The sequence below is a fragment of the Notechis scutatus genome, chromosome 5, assembly GCF_049901735.1.
Source record: "Notechis scutatus isolate UNSWTSFEM ecotype Mainland chromosome 5, rNotScu1.2, whole genome shotgun sequence".
In the NCBI taxonomy this organism is placed as follows: Eukaryota; Metazoa; Chordata; class Lepidosauria; order Squamata; family Elapidae; genus Notechis; species Notechis scutatus.
This window is the reverse complement of record NC_142013.1, coordinates 81,525,109-81,551,395: the sequence shown is the minus strand read 5'-3', so window position 1 is coordinate 81,551,395 and position 26,287 is coordinate 81,525,109. Positions and strand designations below refer to the sequence as shown.

At 36.0% G+C, this 26,287-nt stretch overlaps 2 protein-coding genes across 3 annotated transcripts in view; one reads left to right on the top strand and one right to left on the bottom strand.

Annotated features, from left to right (window-relative positions):
• REV1 (REV1 DNA directed polymerase) overlaps nt 1-2,581 on the top strand; it is a 42,880-nt gene extending 40,299 nt beyond the window's left edge. For both annotated transcript variants that reach the window (XM_087967141.1, XM_087967142.1), the window contains one exon: nt 2,151-2,581. In XM_087967141.1, coding sequence (XP_087823267.1) covers nt 2,151-2,262 — 112 coding nt within the window. In that variant the 3' untranslated portion in view covers nt 2,263-2,581. The remainder of the gene's footprint in view (nt 1-2,150) is intronic.
• Nucleotides 2,582-3,818: 1,237 nt separating this feature from the next.
• Nucleotides 3,819-26,287, bottom strand: part of EIF5B (eukaryotic translation initiation factor 5B) — a 32,070-nt gene continuing 9,601 nt past the window's right edge. The window contains exons 4-24 of the mRNA XM_087967143.1: nt 22,505-23,147; nt 21,597-21,823; nt 21,109-21,259; nt 20,337-20,432; nt 19,100-19,186; nt 18,796-18,879; nt 17,983-18,269; nt 17,574-17,681; nt 17,345-17,455; nt 16,818-16,885; nt 14,130-14,271; nt 10,951-11,082; nt 9,631-9,813; nt 9,361-9,522; nt 8,325-8,456; nt 7,427-7,558; nt 7,246-7,322; nt 6,995-7,159; nt 6,161-6,299; nt 4,933-5,094; nt 3,819-4,613 (exon numbers count right to left, since the gene is read on the bottom strand). Coding sequence (XP_087823269.1) covers nt 4,506-4,613; nt 4,933-5,094; nt 6,161-6,299; nt 6,995-7,159; nt 7,246-7,322; nt 7,427-7,558; nt 8,325-8,456; nt 9,361-9,522; nt 9,631-9,813; nt 10,951-11,082; nt 14,130-14,271; nt 16,818-16,885; nt 17,345-17,455; nt 17,574-17,681; nt 17,983-18,269; nt 18,796-18,879; nt 19,100-19,186; nt 20,337-20,432; nt 21,109-21,259; nt 21,597-21,823; nt 22,505-23,147 — 3,396 coding nt within the window. The 3' untranslated portion in view covers nt 3,819-4,505. The remainder of the gene's footprint in view (nt 4,614-4,932; nt 5,095-6,160; nt 6,300-6,994; nt 7,160-7,245; nt 7,323-7,426; nt 7,559-8,324; nt 8,457-9,360; nt 9,523-9,630; nt 9,814-10,950; nt 11,083-14,129; nt 14,272-16,817; nt 16,886-17,344; nt 17,456-17,573; nt 17,682-17,982; nt 18,270-18,795; nt 18,880-19,099; nt 19,187-20,336; nt 20,433-21,108; nt 21,260-21,596; nt 21,824-22,504; nt 23,148-26,287) is intronic.

Here is a 26,287-nt window from a genome sequence, read left to right as displayed (position 1 = left end):
ATCTTGCCGTCATATCTTCCTATGGGATAAAGCTTTAAAAGCTATTGCCATAGCTTCAAATAAATTTTCTCTCTTCAGCCTCAGTTTGCTAGATGCAAGTGCTTTTTCTGTCTCTTTATGGCCACATCTGTCAGTGAAATATTTAGCTCATCTATATACCAAAGTGGCATAGAATCATGAAGTTTTGGGACTTCATGAAAGATCACTCTTTCATGCCTCTTCCCCCATTTCAATAATTGACAAGGCCATGCCAAAATCCACAGATCAAAATTCTTGTAGTTTAATGACCTTTTGGTGAAATCGGGGACTATTGTCTTACTGCAGCTATCAAGTGACAATCAGCATTGTTTCCTCAACGATAAGTTTCCCTTAGAAGAGGTAGTACTGTATTCACCATGTTTAGCTCTTCCACTACAGTGTTTTTACAGAGTGGTAAAGCAACTTGTCTTTTAAAGTTTAAGCAATGTGAAACTACTTGTTTGTATTTGGAATAAATTTCTTTTTCTGCTTTATTATTTATTTTATTCATTCAAGAAATCATTCACTCAAACAATTTAAATAGTTGTTAAACAATTAGAGGTTTCTCTGCCATCTTTATGGAAGTGCATTTAGTTCTTCTTTCTCCCTTTCATCAACATGTTGATGTTTTTTCTGTCCCATTCCCTTCTTCCATAACCAGTGTTCCCACCCCCATAGCAGGATTAAATGGCTTGAAAGGAAACTGAATTGCAACATCAGTAGGAAGTATTAGGAACTTGTACCTATTCACCTTTTGCATGTATTGTAATCTTCCTAATGGTGGTGGGCTTTGGCCTGTCAAACAAGTATTCAGCCATCAAAAATCAGTCCTGGTTTACCTGATATAGTACAGTGATGAAATTGCATTAAATATGATCACCTTAATTCCAAAGAGCTTTAAATTCCACCCTTCCCAGGAATCTTTACTGCCATTTTTCTATTCCAGTTCTTTTAGAAGTTTGGAATCTTCTTTATGCGGTTGCAAATAAAATGTAGCTTTATCTGTTTACAGCAGGGGTGTCAAACTCAAGGCCCGGGGGCCAGATCCGGCCAGTGGGGTGCTTAGATCTGGCCTGTGGGGCCGCCTTGGAAACAGCAAAGGACCAGTCCGCAATGCCTCTGCCAGTGAAAATGGAGCTTGGGGAAGGTCACAGGCGGCCTTCCCAAGCTGTTTTCACTGGCGGAGGGTTACAGGAAACCGTCGCAAACAAAAACAGAACCCAGGAGCCCATTTTCGCTGGTAGGGTGCTCAGGCCACCACAGGGCCCCCCAACATGAGTCCCCATCCTGGTCACGCCCACCCTGGCCCCCCAAGATTAAACACAACCCTGATGTGGCCGTCAATGAAATTGAGTTTGACACCCCTGGTTTACAGTAACAAATCTGTAACTTTGTGAGTCACATTTTTATGATATAAAATCAGCACAACGCACAGACTCCAAACAAGACAATTGTTTGCTTCTCTGTAACTAATTGAATGGGTGTATGATTTTCACATAATGCACCTGCCATTATTTCTTACATTGCTCCTTCTGCTAAGCTTCCCTGTTAAGGAATTGGGATATTTAGCAGTCCTGTATAAACCTACAGTTGAATAAGGTTTCGATAAGGTTTAGCTAAAACCTGTTCTGAAATGTTCTATACCTGTGCAAACCAATCACTGTGTATGCTCAGAATAATCCTAGCAGTTTTGGAGTTTTCCGGTTCTTTGAACTCTCCCACTAAATACCAGTTATACTCTTTGTTATTCATAAAATGTCTGCTTCAGTTTCCAAATTTGTAAACTGACAAATATTTTTACATTTCATTGTTTAAATCTCATGATTGAATACCTAAATGCAGAATGCATAATTTTGTATGTTTGTCTTGTGCCACTTTAAATTTATTTTTAAAATATTGCATAGACAGTTTAGCTGTGTGTGTGTATGTTTGCATATGTTTTTCCATCAACAAAACTTTGTTTCTAAGTATTTTCACACAAGAAAGTGAACTATAATTAATATAGCTAAGCATATTCTATGAGTTTGGCTGTGGCTAGCCTATTCCAGTTCAAAATCTCGCTCTACAATCTTATGAAAATGTGTGATAGTAAACTTTCCTTTCCATTCTATGACTTTTTTTTATCTCCACAGGCTAATGCAGCAGTCTGTAGAATCAGTATGGAACATGGCATTTGATTTCATTCTTGACAATGTTCAGGTTGTTCTGCAACAAACTTATGGAAGCACATTAAAAATTATCTGAACTGATCTTGTAGAAAAAGATATGGTAAGAGCCTGGAGCTCTCTGATAGCTGTACCATAAGTGCTTGTGAGGTATTTGCAAAGTGCATGACATTAAGCTGAGTTTTTATATGTTGAATTTTTTTTAAAGGAGAAGGTGTTTTGTACATTTTCTTTCAGCAAAGTGCCAAAATTTGTCAGTATTGCATGTAAATAATTGTGTTTAAATTCTTTTATTGTAGAATAGAATCTATTTACAAAATGTTTGTTTATAAAAGTTTTATGGATTTTTACAGTGAAGTGTTTACAATTGTTTAATAAAGAATTGTATGTAATTTGTACATATTGTTTCACTCCTTTAATTTTTTCTAAATGCTATAAATTTTGAAGTCAGTATTAGTTTTCATATTTTTATTGGCTAAACATTTATCTTTAAGCTTAGCTATTTCACAGTGGGAGAAGGCTCCCTGGAAAGTGTTTACTTAGTGATATGGACTTTTTTAAAAAAGAAATTCATTATTCTTGGAATTGTCCAACATGAACAACAGACTCCTGGCTCTGCATCTGTCTCATAATTGGCTAAATCTGATAATATTAATGGAGTTTGGTTTGTTCCTATCAAACACATGTAAGAAATATTTTCCTATTCACAAAATACTCAGTTTTCATTAATAATCCATTTTCCTTCTATTTAAACAGTTTCTGTTATAGCAGTCTATCAAAATCTTTAAAAATTTAAAGAGGTAAGAAGAATGTCTATTGGATTAGATCAAATGGCTGATCTTATAATGTAGCAAATGGACTTCTCTTTGTACCCATACTACCAGTGTTAAAAGAGATTTCTTCTTATCCCCATATCCACCTGGTAATTCTAGCAACATATCAACTGACGTTCACAACAGTCTCATTAAAACCTACGAAAATTCTCTTATCACAACATTTAATTTCAGAATTTGTAATATACTAGTCTTGATGAGGTTATAATGAAAATGCTTTAATATTAAATAGAAAACAATGAGGATTGAATATTTACTTATGTTTATCTTATCAGGTAAAATTATACCTATAGAATAGACTTAAGTTACAGCATATCTTGAGGTTTCTGCAGACTTGATTGTTTCTTACCTAAATTAATCAGCTTCTTTCAATTGTAGAATTTTAACTATTCTTATTTCATTTACAATTTTAACTTTACTGCTGTTTCCTGATAATTATGCTTGCAACTGGTTACGGCCATTTTGCAAACATCAGGCAAAAACTAAAAGTAGGATTGTTGATAATCTGCCTTCCATGTAACCTTAGCAGTAAATACCATGATGCTATCAGTGTATAAGATCACCATCCAAAGAGAATTTAATTTTAGCCCACCTTTCCAGGTGTGGTTTTGTACAATTATACACTACAATTATACCTCATTTACACATTAATAGGATTACTGTACATAATTCTTCAACCACACTGACCAGATCAAACTGCTCAACTGTGCTCTTCTAAGCATTTGGCAGAGATTTTATTCCATCTTTCTAACAAACAACCTACACAAGGACTATTGAAGTGTTCAGACCAGACACATGTAACTAAATTTTGACAGATATATTTGCATGCTGCACTGCCTTTATTAGGAATTAAATTATCAGAGTAATGTTCGTTTCTTTTATTTGCAGTTCGGCACTGATTAATTTGCCAAATTTCATAAACTGTACAAGCAATAAAAGGCAGCCAACTGTGCTTTACATCATAGTTTCACACCAACCAAGTACAGATATAGCCAATTACCTAATTTTTCTATAATAAATTTCTATAGGCACAAAGCAGAAGTGATGAAAAAAATCAGGGGGAAAGAAGGTATGCATAAATAAAGATTTCTTACATCGAAAAAGTCCAAAAAATCACAAAGTCTGTAAGAGTTTGATTAGGCAAATACTGTGGTACTGATCTTACTAGTATAAAAGTGAAATCTGACTTATTTAATAAAAAATTATTTTCTTTTAATTTGGGGATGTGAAGTGGAAAAGGCAAACTTTAAAAGTAGCCAGTATAAAGTGAAGGGCATTGGGAAAGATGCACAGGCACATTGGAACCACAGGGACATAAATTGACCACTGTCAAACCAGTGTAAGTTATTTGGTTTCTCATGGAAAACATTTTATCCACATTTTTCCCAGATGTTTGTTAAATACAACAGCATATTTATTATAAGCTGCTGTTGTTCTTATAATAGGAACTGTGGGCTTTTGCTAATCATTGCTCAAAGTTTGACAGAACCTAGATGATTTCAAATACTTTCTTGAGCTCCACAATAAGTTGCCAGTCAGACTTCTGCATTTCATCTCTGAACCAGTCTTTCAGGGCATCAATGGACTGTCGACTAATCTATAAGTAGAAAATCAAAATGTTTGATATGAGACCCCTACTTGTAGGATTATTTGTAATATATAGCACAAATCTACATTTCATAAATTTCAGAAACCAAAGTAATATTTTTTGAAAAGTTGCACCTTAGGCACTGTAATGATGTTCTCAACCATTTTTAATTTTAATCTCTAGAAGCAAAGAATGATTCTGTATCAAAATTTCTGTAACAGCCTCTCTTACCCCCCTCCCAACCCCCAAATGCTGACATATCAGTCTAAATTCTATCCCATTTCAAAAAAGGCCTTTTGCATAACATTCCGAATTTAAAAATGTTTACCTTGCTGACAAGAATATCAGTTGCTTCAAAATGTCGACCATACATTTTCGGTGCTTCACCAGGAATTGGTTCTATTTTTATACAGACTTCTTGACCTTTTTTTGCAACATCTACTTGTTTATGATTTATTTCAATACTTGTAATTATTCCAATATCAATGAACTGTAATAAACATACTCTTTGTTAGCAATAAATTTGCAGAACAAGGGCATAAGCAAAATAAATATTCAAAATGTAACTAGATTTTTAATAATAACTTCTCCATGTAAAATCTGAAGAAAAGTATGGGAATCTATCTGTTAGGTGGTACTGTACATATGTGATAGAGCAGGGATGTCAAACTCAATTTCATTGAGGGCCGCATCAGGGTTGTATTTAACCTTGGAGGGCCGGGAGAAGGGCTGAGCATAGCCACGGTGGGCATGACACAGACCACACCTCCACACATAAGGTTTTGTACACTTATAAAAATAGATAGGCGTACATTTCTGTGATTTTGTTTTTTAATACTTACTTGATCTATGAGAGAGACTAGATCAAGAAACTGACTGCATAGGAAGACTAGAACTATAAATTATTGACTTAGGCTATAGTAGCAGAATCCTGCAAGCCTGAAATACTTTACCTTTCTTCCCTTTTATAACCTTCTGAGTCAAGGACGGCCTCCTGCAACACTCCGGAGGCCCCATTTTGGACCTGGAAGACCTCCTGCAGCACTCTGGCAGCCAAAACTGGTTGCGGTGGAGCTGCACGTGCTCCCCCCCTCCCAGGTGCCTTATTTTTGCTAGCAGACGTACCGCAGGCCGGTCCTTTGCTATTTCCAGGCTGGCCCATGGGCCTTTTGAGTTTGACATCCCTGTGATAGAGTATATAATGAAAGTTTGGGACTGGAGGCCAATTATCTCTAAACATCTGAGAAAACCTTGGAAAAGCAGGTTTGTACACTTATTTATTTCGAAAGATGTTTTATCAAATTTAACATTTGAAACTAGAAAAATGAATCCATAGGTAAAATCAATATTCCACAGAAGTCATGATAAAGGACATTTCATCGAAGAATCCAAGTTTCTAATCAATGCAACTTTACTGCAACATAGATGGTTGATTTATATATTTATAAACACCTATTATCAAAGTATATTACAATGAACTCTTTTTTAAAAATTATTATCCAAATAAACCTTCTTTTAAAAAAGACAGAATATCTTTAAAGATATAGATTACTCACATTTTTACTAGGTACGCAGATTGGAGTTCCCTGTTTTACCTGACCTGCGTCCACAAGGACTCCCATCACTATGGGATCACGAGAATTAAAAATAAATTGAGGAAGTATTTTGATCTTACAAGGGAATACTGCTATATGCCTGGGGGGAAAGGGGAGAGAAAGATGGCAAAGAACTGTTTAAATGTAGTCTGAAAATAAAGCTACATGAACAAAAATCTATTTTTATTCTCAAGTACTACTACGGATAAATCTGAAAGGGCACAGAAAGTTCTGCCGTAGCACTCATCCTTTAGAACATGGGTGTGAAACTCGATTGCGTCACGTGACATATTGTGTATATCAGGACTTTTTTGCATTTGTGGAGCCAGGGTGGCTGTGGCCTGCACATGACCCATCCAGCCCATGGACTGACAGTTTTACAGGCCTGCTTTAGCAGTTTTACAGGCCTGTTGTTCGAACAGAAGACTATTTCTGACCATGCTGAATTTTTGTAAAACTCCTGAAATATCCGTTTGGGGTCCCAAGTATGAATGAGAGTCTGTCTCTTGGTTTTATTGATGAGTGTTTTTCAGATGCTTGCCTGTTATGTGTTTTTATTTGTATATTATGTGTATTTTAACAACTGTTTCATTCAACAACCAAGATGCTGGTCCAAATTGCAGTAGTTAAGTGAGGATGTCCTGTATTTTTTTACACTAACATTTTTCAGTTGAAATGAGAATGAAACACTAAACTGATATTATAGAACACTGGTCTTTAAAAAATAATTTTATAATTCACACACATGCAAACATAATATTTGTATCTATATCTCTGTATAAGAATTCTACTTACTTGAATTCTTCTTGTTTCTGTTTTTTGTAGTCTTGCCTATATTTTGTGAAGGCATCAAATAAATGATATATAATTTCTGCACTAAAGATTCTAACCCCTAAACTATCAGCCATTTCCTGGGCATCTCGTTCAATCCTCACATCAAATGCCAAGATCACTGCATACCTTGAAAATAACAAATGATAATATTAGGGAGCTGCACATGAAGCCTCTTTAGAAATGCCACAAACATTTTGAAGGAAAATACTTACTGTGGATCATGCTCCAACATGACTGATGCCTTCATAACATCCTTTCTGTGCACAGGTCCTATGTTAATTCCAGCATACTATCAGGAGACAAGAAAAAAAAAACCAGCTTGCCATTGATATAAATTCTGCAAATAATACCTAACAAAATCATGACCAAGAAAACAGAATCTTGGGTACTTACTGGCACTTCTGAAGTTTTCAAAAATTCAAGTAATGCTTCTAAAGATCCCAGGGTAGATGCCTGGACATAAACCCCCTTTTCTTCTAACTTTATGGCATTCAGTGTCTGCTTCAGTTCATGTATCAATTCATCCTTAAAATAAAAAAGGAAGGATTTTAGAAAACTTGCTTTTGTGTGTCCAACACTGGAAGTGGCATTATACACAATACACTTATGAACAATGCACACATCAGAGATACAGCTTTATATTTAGGAACATGCCAATGGAAGCTCAAACTGGTTTAAATTGACATAGCAGAGAGCTCTACTACCCAAAGTAGAGACACAAGGTTAATTCAAAACATAAGGTTAATTAACAAATATTTAAATTATTATTAGATTTTATCCCACCTTTTAAAAAAATAATAATAAATTCAAGTAAATATCTTCTTTCTCCAGAGCACAATGAAAAGTTCAGTTCTATGATAATCAGTTTTTTCCCCTTCTTTAATTCCCCATTAAATGTTCCAAACTCTAAAACGTAAGCAATTATTTTAATTCAATCCTAATTTTACAGAATTGTTCTTTGTTTTTAACTAACATGTAACTTGAAACCTAGTAGCTTATCCAGCTGGCACATGCCTATAAGGCCTTACTTCAATTTACTTCCCAATAATTTGATAACTATATGGGAACAATAATTGCTTCTAATTACATCTCACATTTAAAAATTTAAAAGTCAACAGTTGAGAGCTGTTACTTTGCTTAAATTTCTTAAAAATCTGAAAAGTTCCTCATCGCTGGAATTTCAAACAACTTATTCCCGATTGTTCTACTTTAGCACAATTGAGGCATTCATAGTGGAATTTTCTGACTGCTGAAACTCCATTGATTCTGATGAAGATCATCTGTGCCTTACTTTAAGAACTGGAATTTCATCTTCTTTATAGGCTACAAGCAGGGGCAACCCAGCCAATGTTTTCTCCAGGTCCTTGCCAAGAATCTTTACTCCTTGTGCAGCAATAATTTCTTTGTGTTTTTCATATTGATTCTACACAAACAGAAAGATGAATAGTTATTTTTCTGGTTTTCCAATTTATCACCTTTGTTTTAATTATATTAAGAACTATCAAGAACTCCAATCATTTAACTCTATTCAGTCATTTGACAAGATGACAGATACACTATATTTATTTAATGGGTATCCTACAATTAATGAAACTGGAAGGAATTAATATGACAGAGTTGCTCTATGGTATTATCAGAAATGACAATTTTCATAAGAAGGCACTTCTTGAACAAAAATAACAATTAAATGTTCTGGTTTTTAGACAGTAAGAAGTATTCTTATATCCAAATTCGAAGATAATACAATATAAAGGCTCTTAGATTAGATTCTCCTGCACATCAGAAATATAATGTTGTTCTATCAGGACATAATAAAAGTGTTAGTTCACCTATACAAAAAGTTCCAAAAATGATCAAGTATTATGACAATAAATATTGTTCAATTAAACATTAATTTTAGAACATCCCTGCCAGAAAATCCTCAAAGTATAGCAAAACAGAATAAGGAAAAAATGAGAAATAAATGATATACAACAGTTTCAACATTTCATAATATCAGACAATATGACAAAAACTATGTGGAATCTCCTTTCACAGACTTTATCATTTAAGAATCTGAATCTGTTATTTTTTGCTAATAGAAATTCAACAACAAAGAGCATAGATAAAATTAAATACTTTCACTCAGTATGACTGGACACAAAAACATTTCCCTAGTACTGTCATCTTTCACAGAAATAGCACATTTCTTACAAAGGGTCATTACCACAAAAATAAGATTAATTTATCTGGGGGAAAGGAAGGGTGTATGACCTAGTAACATCATTGAGCAATTCATACACCATTAATTAATTTCAGGAACATTTTTTCATATGCTGTTTCCTTACCTTCACTCGTAATTCTTTCATGGGAGGTGGGAGCAAAAGGCCTCTTATTTGTGTTACTATGGGGCCTTCTACTCCAGGAACAATAATGGTATCACCTTCCTTCAGCCTTCCATTAATCAAAATGACATCTATTGTCGTACCCATTCCAGGAAGTGCTTTGACCTAAAAGACACAGGATTGTATGTCTTAAATGATTTGCCTCAGTCAAGTTTGTTGTATCAATTCAGTTATCTAAGCAGCATTTCAAAAGATTTGCTAGGTAAACATTACCTCCATAACCTGTGCTCTCAGCTCTTCACAGTGTGCCAGTCTCTTATTTAACATGGTTTGTGTCAATTCAACAAGAAGAGCAATTAAACTTCCCATACCATCTCCTGTATGAGCAGAGGTAGGAACCAGAGAAACAAATGTGCGGGGATCCTTATTTTCATAGTACAAGGCAGCATTCAAGCCCTAAAATAAGAAGCAGAACATTACCAAGTGAAAGAATGGGGAGAGCAGGGGAAGGAGGGGCTTCATTCTGCCTAGTCAAAAAAGAAACTTAGGAAGATGGAAAAATGGAATGCATTATCTAATAACCAATCCTCTCCCATTCAAGTCCACTCACCAGAATAACAGTCTTCTATTTCAGTGGTAAAAATGTCTGATGACTCTGACTCATTCTGCAAAAGATCCCATAGTGGGGCAGACTATGGAGGATGAGATGATGTTGCTGATTATTTAAGTCTAAACCTTGTGAGACTTTCACAGCAAAAGTAGCACCTTGACTTTGGCTAAGACTATTACTGTTAATCAGTACAGATATTTCAACACAGAGGTAATGTGACACCTTTAAGAAGTGCTGCTTTTTAGAGTGATTCATACTGTCATATTGTATTCCAGACCTGCTCTAATTTCTATCTAATCTTCAAGGGTTGTGCCTTGAGTAGTAGTTGTCCACGTTACCAAAGCATCTGACATCAATATTAATAAGAATACTGGAAAATTATAATCAGAGTACTGATTACTATAAGTATCAAATCTAGATAAGCTTCTTCCTAACAGCTTGATACGATTAAATAACAGACAAAATGGAACCTTAAATTTAAATCTGAAATACATGTAGACCTTATATAAACAATACTTCTCCCAGTACATTTCCCTCTCTCATTCTCCTGAAAATTACTATAGTCAATAGTACAAAAGTACTGACAAATCCAGTATTACTTCACCATGTCTCTTTCCAGCAGAGATCATTCATTGGACAAGTAAGGATGTCTCTCGACAGAATTTAGGTCTGAAAGCTGGACTGGAAAGGTTATTGATAATTGAACCCTAGTGTCACTGCCTGCATTAAATTTGTTAAATCACTATAAGGTACCAATTTATAATTATAAATTGTCCTGTCTAAGCCTGACTTCTTAGATGCAGGCAATCATCCCTAGGTATACCATATCTGTTCTCACTTTCCTCCTTTCTATCAACCATTTGATTATAATTTTGTTTGATCCTGGATGGTTAATGTGCTTGGGCTAGTTTTACCTACAGGAACTACAGCGTGCAAAGCATACTCAAGATGATTAACATTTTTTTAACCAAATTGATACTCACCTGCTGGGCAAATTCTACTATGATAGCCTTAGCGCGTTCCTCAAATTCATCCTTTGTGTTTTTCTTCTGTTTCTTCAATGTGACAGCTACATCTGTATCTGGACTCTTTTTCCAATCATATAATCTATCAATCTAAAGAAGACAGAATTCACCACTATTTAATATTGCATTATTCAGGCAGATCTATATAGTAAATACTCTGTATGTATGGAAATAAGCAAGGTAGAATGGAATGGAAAACAGAATAGAATAGAATCAAGTGGAATAGAGCAGAGCAGAACAGAACAGAACAATAACTTTATTCTCACTCTGAATGTACACTGATCAGCATACATTAAAATGAAATTTAATTGCATACAGCTCTCAAAGGGTCTCCACCTCCAATATATGCTACATAAGCATGACAAAATAAATACAAAATTATGTACCATTTCCCCGAAAATACAGCCTATTCCAAAAATACGCCCCAGCCTGATTTTTGGGGGTGTAATATAATCCCTACCCCAAAAATAAGTCCTAGTGAAGGAGATGTGGCAAGCACAGGAGGCAGCCCTTCCCTTCCCGAGTCACCACATGGAGGGTTGGCCCCTTAATCACAGGCCGCGGATCAGCTGAGCCAGCAAGGGCTGGGAGCTGCCTCTCATTCTGCCTCTCTGCGGAGGCCTCCCAGTGCAATGCTCTGCCACAGCTTCAGAGCAAATCTCCACCTTCCCTGCATAGGATTGCGAGACTGAAGGCTTCGGGGGGAGTATTTTTGGGATGTGCATCTGTGCAAAGCTCCCCAGGGATAGAATGATTGGCAGGGAAATTGAGGGAGGGGGGATTTTCCAGCTGATTGGAGCAAGACAAAGCCTCCAACCTTGCAATCCTATGCAGGGAAGGCGGATGTATGCTCTAAGGCTGCAGCACTGTGTTGCACCAGGAGACCTCCACAGGTACTGGTAACATTTCTGAAATATTAACACTGTACTCACAGGAAAATCCCCCCCTCATCGTGGTTTGATTTGCTTTCTGTGAAGCTTTGTACTGAGAAAGGTCCATGCTTTCTGATTCCCTTCTCCTCCACCCCCCTCCTCCGGCTTTCCATCTCAGCTTTCATAGACAACTGTCCGCCAGGGTGGAGGCTCCCTCGTGGGGTGCAATTGAACTTCCAACCCAGATCATCCCAGAGGTATGTACAACTGTACGGTAATCATTAAGGCAATGTGATGATAGTTTGGGGGGGCATTGGTATGATGATTGCAATCTTAAAACATGATGGAACCACAGCCTGACGCAACAAGGAGTTGAAGATGTCTGTAGGAACAGTGGTCAGCACACTCCTTAAGTACCCATCCAGGGATATTATCAGGACCAACAGCTTTCCAAGTATTGACATTCCACAGGACCTTCCGAACAGTTGTATCAAACCTGAAGCACCTGCTCATCAGGGAGGGGAACAACCTTTCTTGCTGGAATGTTGTTTGTGGCCTCAAACCGTCCCAAAAACATATTCAGCTTATTTAGAGAATCTATGTCATCCTTACATGTCAAAGAAGCTGCCTTATAGTAATGACCCGAATAACTTGCCACATACATCTTGGGTCCATAGGATCTTGAAAGAAATTCTGTACTTTCTGACTATAGGCCCACTTTACTGTATTTATAGCACGTCTCAAATCAGCTCTTGCTATTGCACCCGATTTGAAAGCTCAAAACTGTTTCTCGCCTTCAACATTGCAAAGACCTTCTGTGATATCCAAGGTTTCTCATTTCTCTCATGACAATAGTCCTAAGAACCCCTGGCATCCTCCACAACTTTGGAATATAAGTAATTAACATGTTCATACTCTGGATCTTCATTTAAACATGTTCTCTTACATTGCATATTCCCCTATTCTTTCACTGAAATAAGTTGATTTTTCCAAACAACTGATTGCTGAAGTCCTTCTTGTAGGAGAAATTTGAAGACTGTTTCTACATCACAGCTTCAAATACAACTATTGGCCCTTTCATTCTCAAAACATCGAGGTGTTCAAGGACACAGAGGTCCTGAAATGATATGGGTATAAAGGATAGGATAGGATAGGATAGCACAGGACAGGACATTGGAGGTCTTCTAATCCAACTCCCTACCTAGCCAGGAAACCCTATACCATTTCAGGCAAAGGGAGAGAACCATTCCTTTGCAAAAAGCATTCTTAAGATGATATTCATTTTAGTACAATCCAGTATTAATCTTTCATATACAGAAGGCTACAGCATCAATTCAGTTCCATCCACTCTTCCAAAAGGGACAAAATATTTATAGCTATGTTCACCTAATTTATTAAATGCTAATAAATTATTTTATTTTCAGATAAATACCGTGTTTCTCATATAATAAGGCCGGGTCTTTTTTTTTTTTGAGCCCCGAAAAAATGGCTAGGCCATCTTTTCGGGGGTGACTTAATTCCCTCCCTTTGCATCTTCGGGCGGGCGGGCGGCTTGGATGTTGACCTCGGCATTGGTGGGGCACTTCGTATCGGGGTCAACGCAGGCAGCACCATATCCGGGTGTGCAACAAAAGTACTTCCTAACAGCAAGCCCCACCACCATTCCCCCCATTTCGCATGTTTTAATATAGGCCTTAATTTGGGGGGAGGGGCTTAATTTCATTTCATTATTAATTTAATTTCAATTTCATTTCATGCTGGGACTTCCTATTGGGGGAGGCCGTATTGTTGGAGAAACAGGGTATAAGTACAGTAAACCCTTGATTTGATTAAGCTTCTATGCATGAGGAAAGCGTACAACCTGGATTGTCCGCCTCCTAGTCTAATACTTCAACCACTGCAACTATTTTGATAAATAAATCATTGATTATGGATGTGTGAAGCACAACAAAGGAGATAATTGCTAACATATTCTGCTTATAGATTTCTCAAGAAAATCCAGCTGTGCTGGGGTAGAAAAAGGCATTGAGCAACATAGGCATTTACATACAAAAGGGCTTTTCTTAAGAAAAAACTCTAACAAACCAGCTGGTTTCTTACACTTTGCTAAATTTGCTTTAATAGTGATTAAAAGGTCACAATAAATGAGTTCACACATCCATAATCAATGCTTTTCATACCAAAATAGCTTAGCTCATGCAACATATAAAGCCAAAACAGAATACATCATTGAATACAAACCCATTCAATGAAAAGAGATCTTACCTTGTTAAGTGCAACTATAAAGGGACACTTTTTGGATTTCAGCAGGTTTATAGATTCAATTGTCTGAGGTTCCAAACCATGCATGATGTCTACTACAAGAATTGCAATATCACATAGTGAGCTTCCACGATTTCTAAGATTGCTGCAAATTAAAAGAGTATTGTCAACAACAGAAAAAAGCATGATCTGTAGTTTACCAAATTTGCAGTTTACCAAAGAATAAATAATGTGTATTCTTAATACAAATCATGTTAGGTAGAAAGATTGTAATATTTTTTTAAAACAAGTTTTATTCTGTTTTCCATATTTTAATGTCTCTTTTTAGTGAACAGCATGATTACAGGTTTCACATATACCTACAAATATGACCATGGTTACATATTCAATTTTTATATCCAATTCCTTATCTTAACAGTGCTTTTATACATTTTCTATTTTATTGTATTATTCCAAATATTTATCTCATTATTTAATTTACTTATAACTTCATAATCATTATACTTTAGTACTTTTAACTGTCACATTTGTATATTTAATCTTAAATTCTAATTAAAAAAGACACTTCTATAAATTGGTTTCCCCCTGAAATCTCAATATAAGTGTGCCACCTCTAAGTTATAAATTCATTTATTTTCACCACTTTTACATCTCGTTAAAACATTTAACATTATTACCTAAAACATTAAATTTAATAATCCCTTTAAAACTACATAGCATATATAAATCAAATTCTGCATGATTTTTCTTTTTAAATTTCATTAAATTTCCCCCCCCCAAAAGGACATATTAATCTACTCATTCAAACAGTAAAACAATCCTAAGCCCTAAAGTTAATTTCATTTCAGCTCTCCTCCTATATCATTTCATTTATTTCCATATATTTAATACATATATTCCATTAATTATTCCATTCATATTTAAACCAAAAAAAGCCAACATTACAATCTTAAAAATATTTCAATATATCTAATATATTTATTCCATTATTTGTTACAATTATGTCTCTACATAAAGAGGAAGAGCATTAGATTCCATTATCCCAAAAAATAACAATTCTGTTTTTCCATCGTCAGTCTGTAGGTCCCTATTTCGTAACTATAAATTTATTTATATTACCCCTAATACCTTGCAGAATCCCCTTTCTATATAATCACCCATTATTTCTGTGTCCAATTAAGGATTTCCCCATTTTTTTACAATTCCCATATTTCTTTATTTCCAAATCCTGTTTCTTGTCCCTTCTTTCCCCCTGTCTTTTCTCCTTTGTTCTTTCACTCCAGTTTTTATCCCTCTCTCTATTTATAGCTTCCTTTCACCCTTTGAATTTCTGCTGGCTCTTTTTCCCTTTTTTAATTTTTCGGATATTCCCCTTTTTATTTAATTTCTTAAATCTCCTGGATTTATTTCCAACTCTTTTCTTCTTTCTTTCAAGAGTTCTTGTTTCTCGATGATCACTAAAGATGGTCTCTTCTATGATTTGCTCCACCTCCTCTTCTGCCTTTTGTCTTTGTTGTTCATATTCTGCTGCCACATTTTCAATAAATTTTAAAGCAAAACCCAGCGATTCACCTCGTTCTTGCAGTGTGTCTTTCATTTTTCTGAGTTCTATTTTTAATGCCAGAAGAGAAATCGCCATTTTACAACTTTCTGATTCGTAATTTAATCCAAATAGTATCTTCCTGTTTTGAGCTTCCTCAAAGACGGACCGCTGACCGCGATCGTGCATGGCTTTGGTTCGTACTTCAGCGTCGGAGAGCAGAAGCTACCTCATAGGGGTGGCGGAGGAAGGGGAGACCATCAGCTGGGTAGAGGGGAGTCCAAATCCCCTCCCCGGCTTGGCAATTGCTCCCTCCCGAAGATGCCTGAAGCGGTGGTCTAAAATGGCCACCCTGAAGGGGAAGATTAGACTGGAATAAGATTGTGCAGGAGAGAGAGAAAGAAGCTAACAGCAGGAGGAACGGGACGATATAATCAAATAGAAGATACCCCCCAGGATTAACATTTCAAAGAATCTTTAAGAAAGGATCTAAGCGGCGAAGAGAAAGAAAGAAAAAAAGGTGTGAATTGCTTTTGATAGCATCGGGGCTTCGAAACTGCAAAAGGTAGAAGCTGGAGAAGGAACTATATAATCAACTTGGATAAGTATACTTTGAGTTTATATTGGCACTAATAAAGCTGAACTATAGACTGTTAAAGAGGAAATTTAATATCAACTGGATTTGATCTTTTTCTTGTTGGAAAATTGTGGTTTAAAAAGCTCTGAATAATAGAGAAGAAAAAAGAAAAGAGGGGGTGAAGACTTAGCATAATAAAGAGTGCCATCTCAGTTAAACTCAACTTATTTTTCTTTTAAAAAACTCGTTTCTTGAAATTGCATGGAAATTGATACAATAAAGCAAGAACTTTGAAAAATTGAAACATGGTAACAAAGAAAGAATTAGGAAGATTCTGCCTTTGGATTAGTTGCTGATTCTGACATGAATTTGTCACTGGATTAGCGGAGACTTAAAAACTTGAGAGGAAGAAAAGTTGACTGTTGGAGAACGATTGTAATATTGATCAGTCCACATATAATACAGGTACAAGACAGCATACCACTTAAAATATATAAATAATTTCTGTCTCTGCAACTGTTTTTAACATTATATATTACAAAATGTAACCCCAAAATGATATAAGTAATCTTACCTAAAAGACTCGTGTCCTGGAGTATCAATGATAAGCATTCCTGGAATCTTGACTGTTTCTTTGTCAAACTATTATTGCAAAATATTAATTAACTTGATATTTAGGCAAACCAAATTTTTATAAGTTTCATGCTTGATGACATTTATTACAAATCTCAATCCTGTTTGAAGGTACATTAATATTTTAACTATTAATATATAAGTTAACAATTGAATAACTTTCACTTATTAGATGTAAGTCTTTTTAAGATCGTAGGTTAAGATATGCTTTTATTGTGAGCTCCATCTCTGTTGGCATTTGCAAAATTACAAATGAACATAGACATAAAAACCTCCATAAGATAAGTAATTCAATTCTATGTATTCATGCAAATGCAGAATATTTCAGGTCAACCAAAATAGTCCTCTGAACATGGAACAAATAAACAGAAACCTAAAATTATCCACTGTCAACACTGATAATGATCATAGGCCAAATTCATACTATTATGTGGAATGCACTTAAAGGGCTGAAGGGCTCCTACTTACAGTTTTCACCATCTTTGCTTGTTCATTAATGGCTTCAAGAGGAACATTAGTTGCCCCAATCTGCTGAGTGATGCCACCTGCCTCACTGTCTTGCACATGAGTATGACGAAGCTATATGAAATATACCATAGTTATTATGATATAGTATAAAACAGTTCTCAACTACAAGTGTTCAGTTCAAGTAAAAGCCAACAGTTTGTTTGCTAGCTAGTGCTATACCTGTGCTTACCTTATCTAGGATTTTTGTTTTTCCTGTGTCTACATGCCCCAGCACACAGATAACAGGTGCTCGTAGTTTCTCAATATTTGCATTTTTATTATTTTCAATTCGACGTTTCTAAAATTAAAAAAATGAGAGTAAGTTTTACTCCCCCATTAAACAAAGTGAAATGCAAATAAGTCAGATTTGAGGATTTAAATATTTTCAAGATCAATGCAATATCCCCAGTGTTTATTAGTTTTCTTTTTAAAATAAACCTGAAGTTTTAGGCTAGTTGGCATCATAAGCATATATTTATATTTAGTTACATGCCATAATTCTGTATCAAAAGGGAATAATTCTGGCTAAAATTCAGAGCTCTCTCCAGTCCATGGGGAAAAGGCAAAAAAACTGTTTGTGAAAATGTTTAACTAAATACCTCAATTCGACGTTTAGCTTTGTCATATGAACGTTCTTCTTTAGTGCGATCATCATCCGAATCAGACTCTGAATCTGAACTTATTTCTTTGTTTAGCTTTTTTTCTACAGAGTGTTTTGCAGCAGCTTGTGGGTTTAATTCCTTTTCATCTGAGGTTTTCTCTTCTTCACTTCCTTCACTTTCTCCTTCTTCATACTCTTCACTCTCTTCCATATCATCTTCATCTTCATCCTCATCTTCATCATCTTCGTTTTGTTCTTTGACTTCAATATGGACAGTTTTTCTCTCTGATGAAGAAATACAAAAGTTACTTAATATGATTCTAATTTGGCTCACCCAACTCTGCTTTGCCCAGGTATTTATAGGTAATACTGCATATCGCTGAGAATTCTTTAGAGGTTTGTAGTATATAAAATATGTAATAGATATGCCGCAGACTCATTCCCATGACCAGCCACAAATGCAAAGGAGCAACAGTGCATCAAAAAGTCAAGCAATAGCTTGTTCTCTTATTGGTTGTTCCCATTACAGAAGATTTTGTTGAGAACAGAAATGTGGCCCTTCTAACAATGTTATCACTAGCCCTTCTCACCCAGTTAGACAGCTAGAAATTTTTTTAAAATTATTGAACAGCTAAATATTAACAGAAAAATAAGCCACACATAAACAAAGTAAAGCAATCTGCATTGCAGTTTAAAATATATATTCAGTTTTAAATACGCTTGCTTACTTTCTCTTACTAAACCCAAGGCTTTAATGAAAACCAAAGTCTCACATGCCATGTAATATTTTGTTCTTTTTTCAAAAATTTACCTTTTTCTCTTTCTTCATCACTGGCCATAGCTTCCCAGTCATCTAATCCTCCATCTTCAGGTTCTTCCTCTTTTTCTTCTGAAACTAAACAATAATAGATTTTCTAGTAACAAAGTTTACTTCATAGCTTACTAGGCATTAAACTCATTTCTTACTGCCTGAAAATAAACATTTGAACATTTTTCACAAATATCATAAGAGTCATAGAGTCTCACACACAGATTAATTTAAGGAAATTAAATGAGGGTTCCTCAAAGAGCTGATTATGATATAATGAAATACTGAATGCCCAATTTAGAACTACCTGGTTCAGCTTGAAGATTAATCTCCTCTTGTTCAGGTACAACTATTTCTGCAGCTTCTTCCACTGGGGATGCCAATTCTGTAATATCTAAAATGCCATTTAAAATTATTAGTTATGACTATTTTAAATTCCTGTCATTGTTCAAGAACACAGCTCCTACAACCTTACCTACATTACATTCTTCAATTAGCTTACAATATTTATGCTTCTAGGCTACCAAATAACCACAACCTGTAAGGGAAGTCTGTTTGACAGATGGTCCACTATTTACTGCAGACTTCCCTACACTGTAGGCACAGTAAATTATAATTCCTATGGTCTCTGCAGTAATGATATATCTACTTGATCAACTACTTTATGCATTAATGGCCAATGCAGGATGCAACAATGAAAATAAATATAAAATACCTATAGATTCATAAAACTTTTAATAACCCAAATAACAAAGAAATTGCATCTTAATTATTATGAATATAAATCATTATGTCAATTCAAGCTATAAATCAGAAACATTATTCTACACCAAATTAATCAATCTTTTTTAAAAGGCATAGAACTCTTCCATGCTTTTTCTGCATGGCTAAATTACATTCATTATCCTGTGAAATTCCATTTATTTTGATACAAGCACATAGTAAACAAAGAATCTCTAACCTTTAATGATCATATCTTTTTCTTTTCCATTTATCTAATACATGGGTGTCAAACTTGCTGTGTCATGTTGCCGTCACGTGACATTTCACAATGTTTTCCCCATCTGCAGAGCTGGGGTAGGAGTGACCTACACGACGCATCCGGCCCGCAGGCCACCAGTTTGACACCCCTGATCTAATATGATAGCAGAGAAGGAATGAACCATCACTTTGTACAAACCAATTTGGAACATCTCAGATTCTTGCAATAATATTTTAGAAGTCAGTCAAAAATGTATAGAACCATAGAACAATAAGGGTGGGATGGAAGAGACCTTGGAGATTATCTAGTTCAGTCCCCCCACCTGGTGCAGGAATTCACAGCAGGACATCTCCTGTGCTTAAAACACTTTAAATCACAAAAGAGATTCTGCCAATGGACCTTTCACTGGACAGCACAACCCACTGAAGACTATCCTGTGCTCCATACATCTATATAGAGCAAAGGAGATACTTCGAAGCACACAGTGATTGAAATGATTTAATCTTTTCTTGATTTTTAACCTGTTTCTGTGTTTACAGTTATCCATAAACAACATTATCACCTTCTCTGCTTTCTTGCTGCTGTTGCTTTTTTTTCTTTTTGTCTTCATATATGGGTCTTTTTTTTGGTACTGAATCTTTGGATGGCACCTCCACACCTGCACATTAAACAAAAAAAATCTTCACATAAACATTTGATGACAAGTGACTGAATTTGGAAATTAACAAGATAGGATAAAATTTGAGGACAAATATCTTGACAGTGTGTCTAGATTGAAACTTAGGACTTTTAATATGGATCAGTTAATCTGCTAGTGATATGATTTTACACTGGTATTCTATTATTGAATAATAAATATTAGTATTTACAGTTTACATTCAGTGAAACATATACTGAAAACATTTTGTTAATAACAAAAAATTTCTAATCTGTATGTTAAGTGAAGTAGTGCTGAAAAAAAGATGACCTGAATAGCAACAAAAAGCTGCACACAGAAGCGCAGACCTCATTTGTACTTTGGCTTATTAAAATAGGATGGTTTAAACATGACAGCAGACAGCAGACACTCATTTACAATTGTACCACTTGATCTTAAGCAGATTTTGTCAGTAATAAATTTTCACTTAATTGGAGACTATTCTGAAGTACAAGCATAAAATTGTGGTATTTTAAGTTAATACTTTACACAAATACAAATAAGAATTGCAAAACCACAACTTTTCTGTTAAAATGTCCCCGTGCTATCCTAACAATCATACTCTAATGAAGTATGTATAATATTTTATCCTAAACAGGACAAAAATTAGAAAATTATTATAAAGAGCAATCCTTACCCTGTGCTTGCAGCAACTTAAGAGTGACCTCTGCCCTGGCTTTGGATTCCCTTTGAGATTTGGTTAGAAGCTTTCCTTCCTTCTTCAAACGTTCTTTTCTCTCCTTTTCTTTTTGTTTTTTCCTTTCCTTTTTTTCTTGTTCCAAGCGTTCCTACAAAAATCAAGTTTTAGCCTCTTTATGACTTCCAGTGCACAGGGCTGGAACTTGGCATGCAAAAATGATAAGGTTGCAATGCTGCACACATTCAGTTGGGAGTCTTGTTTAGATTTCCCTCTAAATAAATGTATATAGCATTGCATTACAAATACAATGTAATTCAATAACAAATAAAAATCAGGATTAGTTATATCCGTAGCTTAATGATTTTCAATACAGAAAAAAAAATGACATGGCAAGGGATTCTGAGTATCTTTGCCTTTCAAAGCTAAAAACATATACACTAGAGACAAATCTATTTATTCTCAATCTATAGGAAAAGTTGTAATACCTCTTCTTTGCGTTTGGCTTCTAGCTCTTCAAGTTGTCTAATACGTTCCTCCTCTTCTCTCTTTGCTCTTTCTTCCTCTTCTTTCAGTTTAGCCAAGGCTTCTTGCATTGCTTTAACTGTGGCCTTACTGGGACCTTTTTTTTTCTCTTTTTCCTTTTCATCTTTCTCTCCTTTCTTTTTCTTTTTATCTTTATCCTTTTTCTTCTTCTCACCTTCATTATCATTGACTAAAAAGGAAAGTTAATTGTTGAAGCACAAAGGATAATTATGTATAAGAAGAACTTAAAAAGTAACGAAAATTAGACATGCTTAAACTCTTGGTATTTTTTTCTCTCCCACATTTTACTCATGATAACTTTCAAAACTGTCAAGCATGAAAAGCCACTTGAGGGGAGCCACTTTTTATGAAGAGTCCTTCTTATATACCTTATTATATGAAAAGAAAAAGCATTTGCTTTAGGTAATTTTAAATAAACTATCAAATCAGCAACATGAATAACTAGGCAGCATTCAATTAATGTTAACCACAGAATAAGCTTAAAGAAAAAAGGAGTCAAGAATATTATCATCAGTTCCATTCATTAGGTTATAAACTGAAACCTACAAAATTCTTAATAATCAAAAATTAAGTATAAATCCTCTTCTTCCTAAATATGTCTTTCACAAGCAAACCCAATTTCTGAATGAACATATAAAGTCAGAGTGGTATCATTTGCTGATAAGTCAAATGTGAAAAGATTTCAGGATAGATGCTATAAAGACTGATCTTTATAGATTAACATTTCTTGGCATATTACAAGATTAGAGAAAAACACTTCAATAGTCTCACTCCTTACTTTTGTTGAGAAACCAAGTATAAAAATAAAAAGAAAGATCTATTTCTCACATATTTCCCAAATGTTACTAACCTTCTGCTGCTTCTGGGGTCTCTCCCTTTTCCACAGTGGCAGATGTTGACAGCTGAGCTGAGGCAGTTCCTTCGTCAGTCTTCTTCAGCTTTGCCTGTTCTTTATTAGCTTCCAAGTCTTCCTTTTCCTTCTGTTTCCTTAGTTTAGCCTTCTCCTCTTCCCGTTTTTTCTTTTCTCGTTCTTTTTTTTCTGCCTTCTTCTGAGCCACAGTTTTTATTTTAAATGAAGAGTCATCCATGTCATCACCGCTTTCGGTCTCAGCCACTAATTTTACCTTCTGATTTTTCTTCTGCCCCTTTTTTGCCCGTGAGCCTTCATCCAATTCATCTTCACTCTCACCAGAGGACACAGGATGAGCCAACTCTTTGCTCTTCTTCACAATGCCAGTTTCATCTTCTTCAGAAAATTCGTGTTTATTACCCGATTTCTGAACTTTTCCTTTCGTTTTTTTCAAATCAAAATAATAATCATCATCACTCTCGGAGAGTAGTTCTTTCTTGGGTTTGAGGGACTTTTTAGATTTTTTTTCTTTGTCTTCCATTTCTTCACTGCCATCTTCCTCCTCTAAGCTAGCCTTTTTATTCTTGCCTTTCTTCTTTTTATCTTGTTTTGACATGACAAATTCTTCATTTTCATTCTCTACCTGATAAAATATTTTAATATCATACATTGTAAATAATAATAGAAACCTGTACATATGGTTTGTGATCACTACATTCTCTGACTATTAAACATTAACAAACAAAACACCTCTCAGAAATATATCTCCCTCTATTTGGTTGGGAACGGTGGCAAAAGAAATCTGAACAAATGCTTCAGATGGTACATAAAATAAAACCTTGTTCAAAAAGTGTAGCGAAGTTATACAATAAATAGTGCTTTTTGCTGAAGATCTTGTATATGTAAGGTTTTTTTTTTTCATGTGGCAAAGGAACCTTCAAGCACAGCACTGCATATGTGAACTTTTTTCTGTCTGGACTTTATTCAATTGTTCCTGAAAGGATATTTCTTTGGAATATAATTTGTTAAGTCTTAAATTAGTAAGATTATTAGACTACTCTTCCTTTTCCTGGTACTGTTTTCTTGTACAGCATGATAAAAATTCAGTTTCAATAACACACCTGATTAAGTTCATATTTGTGAGAAGGGACTGTAGCTGCAGAGGGAGGGAGGGAGGGAGGGGGGAGGGCTAAATTAAACCCATCAGCAGCAGAATCAGGGTTAGATGGGGTGGGGCAGGAAGACCTTAGCAGTCCTCAAAGGGAATGAGGGCAAGCAGTCGTTCACTTTGTAGAGCCAAGCCCAAGATCATAACAACAACAGAACGTACAGTTGGTATAAGGAAAGTGTCTGTAGGAAGGATGTGGGGAGAGAGCAGCAAAGCACGAGTTAAGTCCATGAGTTAAACAGGGGTGGAAAAAGAGGCAGGCAGAAGAATTATAGAATTGGGTCTAAAGCAGGGCTGTCCAACCTTGGCCCCTTGAAGCCTGGCGGACTTCAACTCCCAGAATTCCCCAGCCAGCTTTGCTGGCTGGGGAATTCTGGGAGTTGAAGTCCGCCAGGCTTCAAGGGGCCAAGGTTGGACAGCCCTGGTCTAAAGCCAGTGGCAGCAGCGTTGAAGGGCGGATGGCCTGCGGTCAGGATGGAACACAGCAGGTCAGGAAGACACTTGAGGTAGTTGCCCTATGAGGGAAGCAGGAAGCCACACAGATTGCATGGCTGGAAAGACACAGGGAAGAATGTGAACAGTGCTGACCTCTAGGCCAATAGCAAGCAGCAAGATGTGGAAATAGTCTCAGGAGTCTTTGGACAGGGTGGTGGGCAGAGATGGGCAGCAACACTCTGAGGCAAGTATTATAGAAGAAAGCACTGACACCTAAGACTTGTAAAAAATTCTTACGTTTGCAACTCTTCCAAGCAAAGCTGGACAGCTGTCAGAACTTGGACCAAACTAACTGGGTAAGCCAGCAGCTACATTGTTGTATCCCTCTTTCTCTGGCTGCCAGGTTTCTTTTGGTGATAATCTGGAAGATAACAGCTTCCCTGGATAGGCTTTCAAATGTTGGCAGGAAATGGCTGCCTGAGAAGGTGAATGGCAGCATAGAGCCCTGCTTTGCAATATCATTTGGCATCTTCCTGCTTCACCCTCTTCTCCCCCTTCTCACAGGTGCCCTTGATTGCACTGAATTCTACCACCACTGCTAGCCTTGGGAACAATTCTGCAGAGCAACCACTTGTCTCCTGTCAGTCCTACAACCTGTACAGCTCCAAGCCCCCTCAGAAAAGAGTTGCCCAGTCAACTTAGGGCACCTTTGTCAACAGGAGCCTTCTTCCTGGTCCTTTTTTTTGCTTGGCACATCTCCCTTGGCTCAAGCCTCTCAAGCCGATAACCTGTTCCTCAGGGCATTTCTTGGCTCCTTCCAGCAACGGTAGCCCATCTCTTTCAGGAGAGTCAGCATGGATAAGATCTGGGGTAGGTTTTTTTTTTTCCCAGCCCTGCATTCCTGAGGCATGATTAGGTACAATTGCTGAGCATGAGCATAGACAAGAGCTACCCCAAAAAATTAAACAACAAGACAGGGGATGTGGCTGAGCTCCCTCCTTCAGGGGGCCATATTTGCACTAGCCAGGCAATGCATACCCAGAACTACTTCTCAGGAATTGAACACCTAAAGCTCCATACAGGACTCCTGCACTCTCTGGCAAACTGGCACTGGTACCAAACTCTGACAGGGCTCCAATTTTGCAGGCATAAAAGGGGATAAAGAATGTAATAAGGATGCCATTAAATGCTAAACAATTAATTGACATACTCAATTATTCCCATAATCCTAAGACAAGTTTCATTAGCACCTTCAAATGAATTCATCCAACTTCATCATCAATAATTCACTGGAAATCAAAGCAACACAAAGCTTCAGAGCTTTGTGGAAAGCAAAGTAAATGCAGATGATTCATTATAGTTCAAAGATCAATAGCCAAATACTTCCTTTCCTAATATAGTTAAGTTAAAATATAACTATAATATCAAAATTTGCACCAATATTGGTTTTGACAAATAAAGGGAATTGAGATTTAGGTTGTACTCTGATACTTTTGTATGGACTGTAAGCAAACTTTCCCTCTGGTGAATTTAAACATTTTGTTTGGATACAAATGAAATAAATGGACATTCCTTCAGGATTAAAGCTAATGGGATTGAAATAAAATATAAATTAATCTTGCATTTATATTTAAAACATCTTATTCAGTCATACTGATTGCATCACTTCTATAAGGTATTAATTTTCTCTGACATACATAACCATTAAGATTTTCATTGTATGCGCTGCACCACTTTTTGGGAAAACTGGGTTTAATTTCCTGCATTATCATATGATTTTCTTCTCTACTTAAAATGGAGTAATTCAATGCAGAAATCTATTTTGTCTATACGGGATATGTCAAAGAAAGTTTAAAGATGGATGCAATCACCAGGCTTCTTGTGATGCAGTTTAGACATGGGAACATGAAGCTATTGGCTTTTCCTACCACTGCCAGATTATAAGTTTATGCGATTGTCAGCATTATTTTAGACTGAGCGCTATTGGTTAAGGATGTATACATTCTACTTTGCTATATTTCTGATACGTTAAATTTATTTTAAAAAATTGATGTGGATTGTTTTATGTGTGGGAAAGAATTATGCAATATTGAAGGGACAAATTACAAATAACTTAGAACAATGGAATGTTGATATGTATCATTGGCGGTATTCGCCCGGTTCTGCCTGGTTCTGGAGAG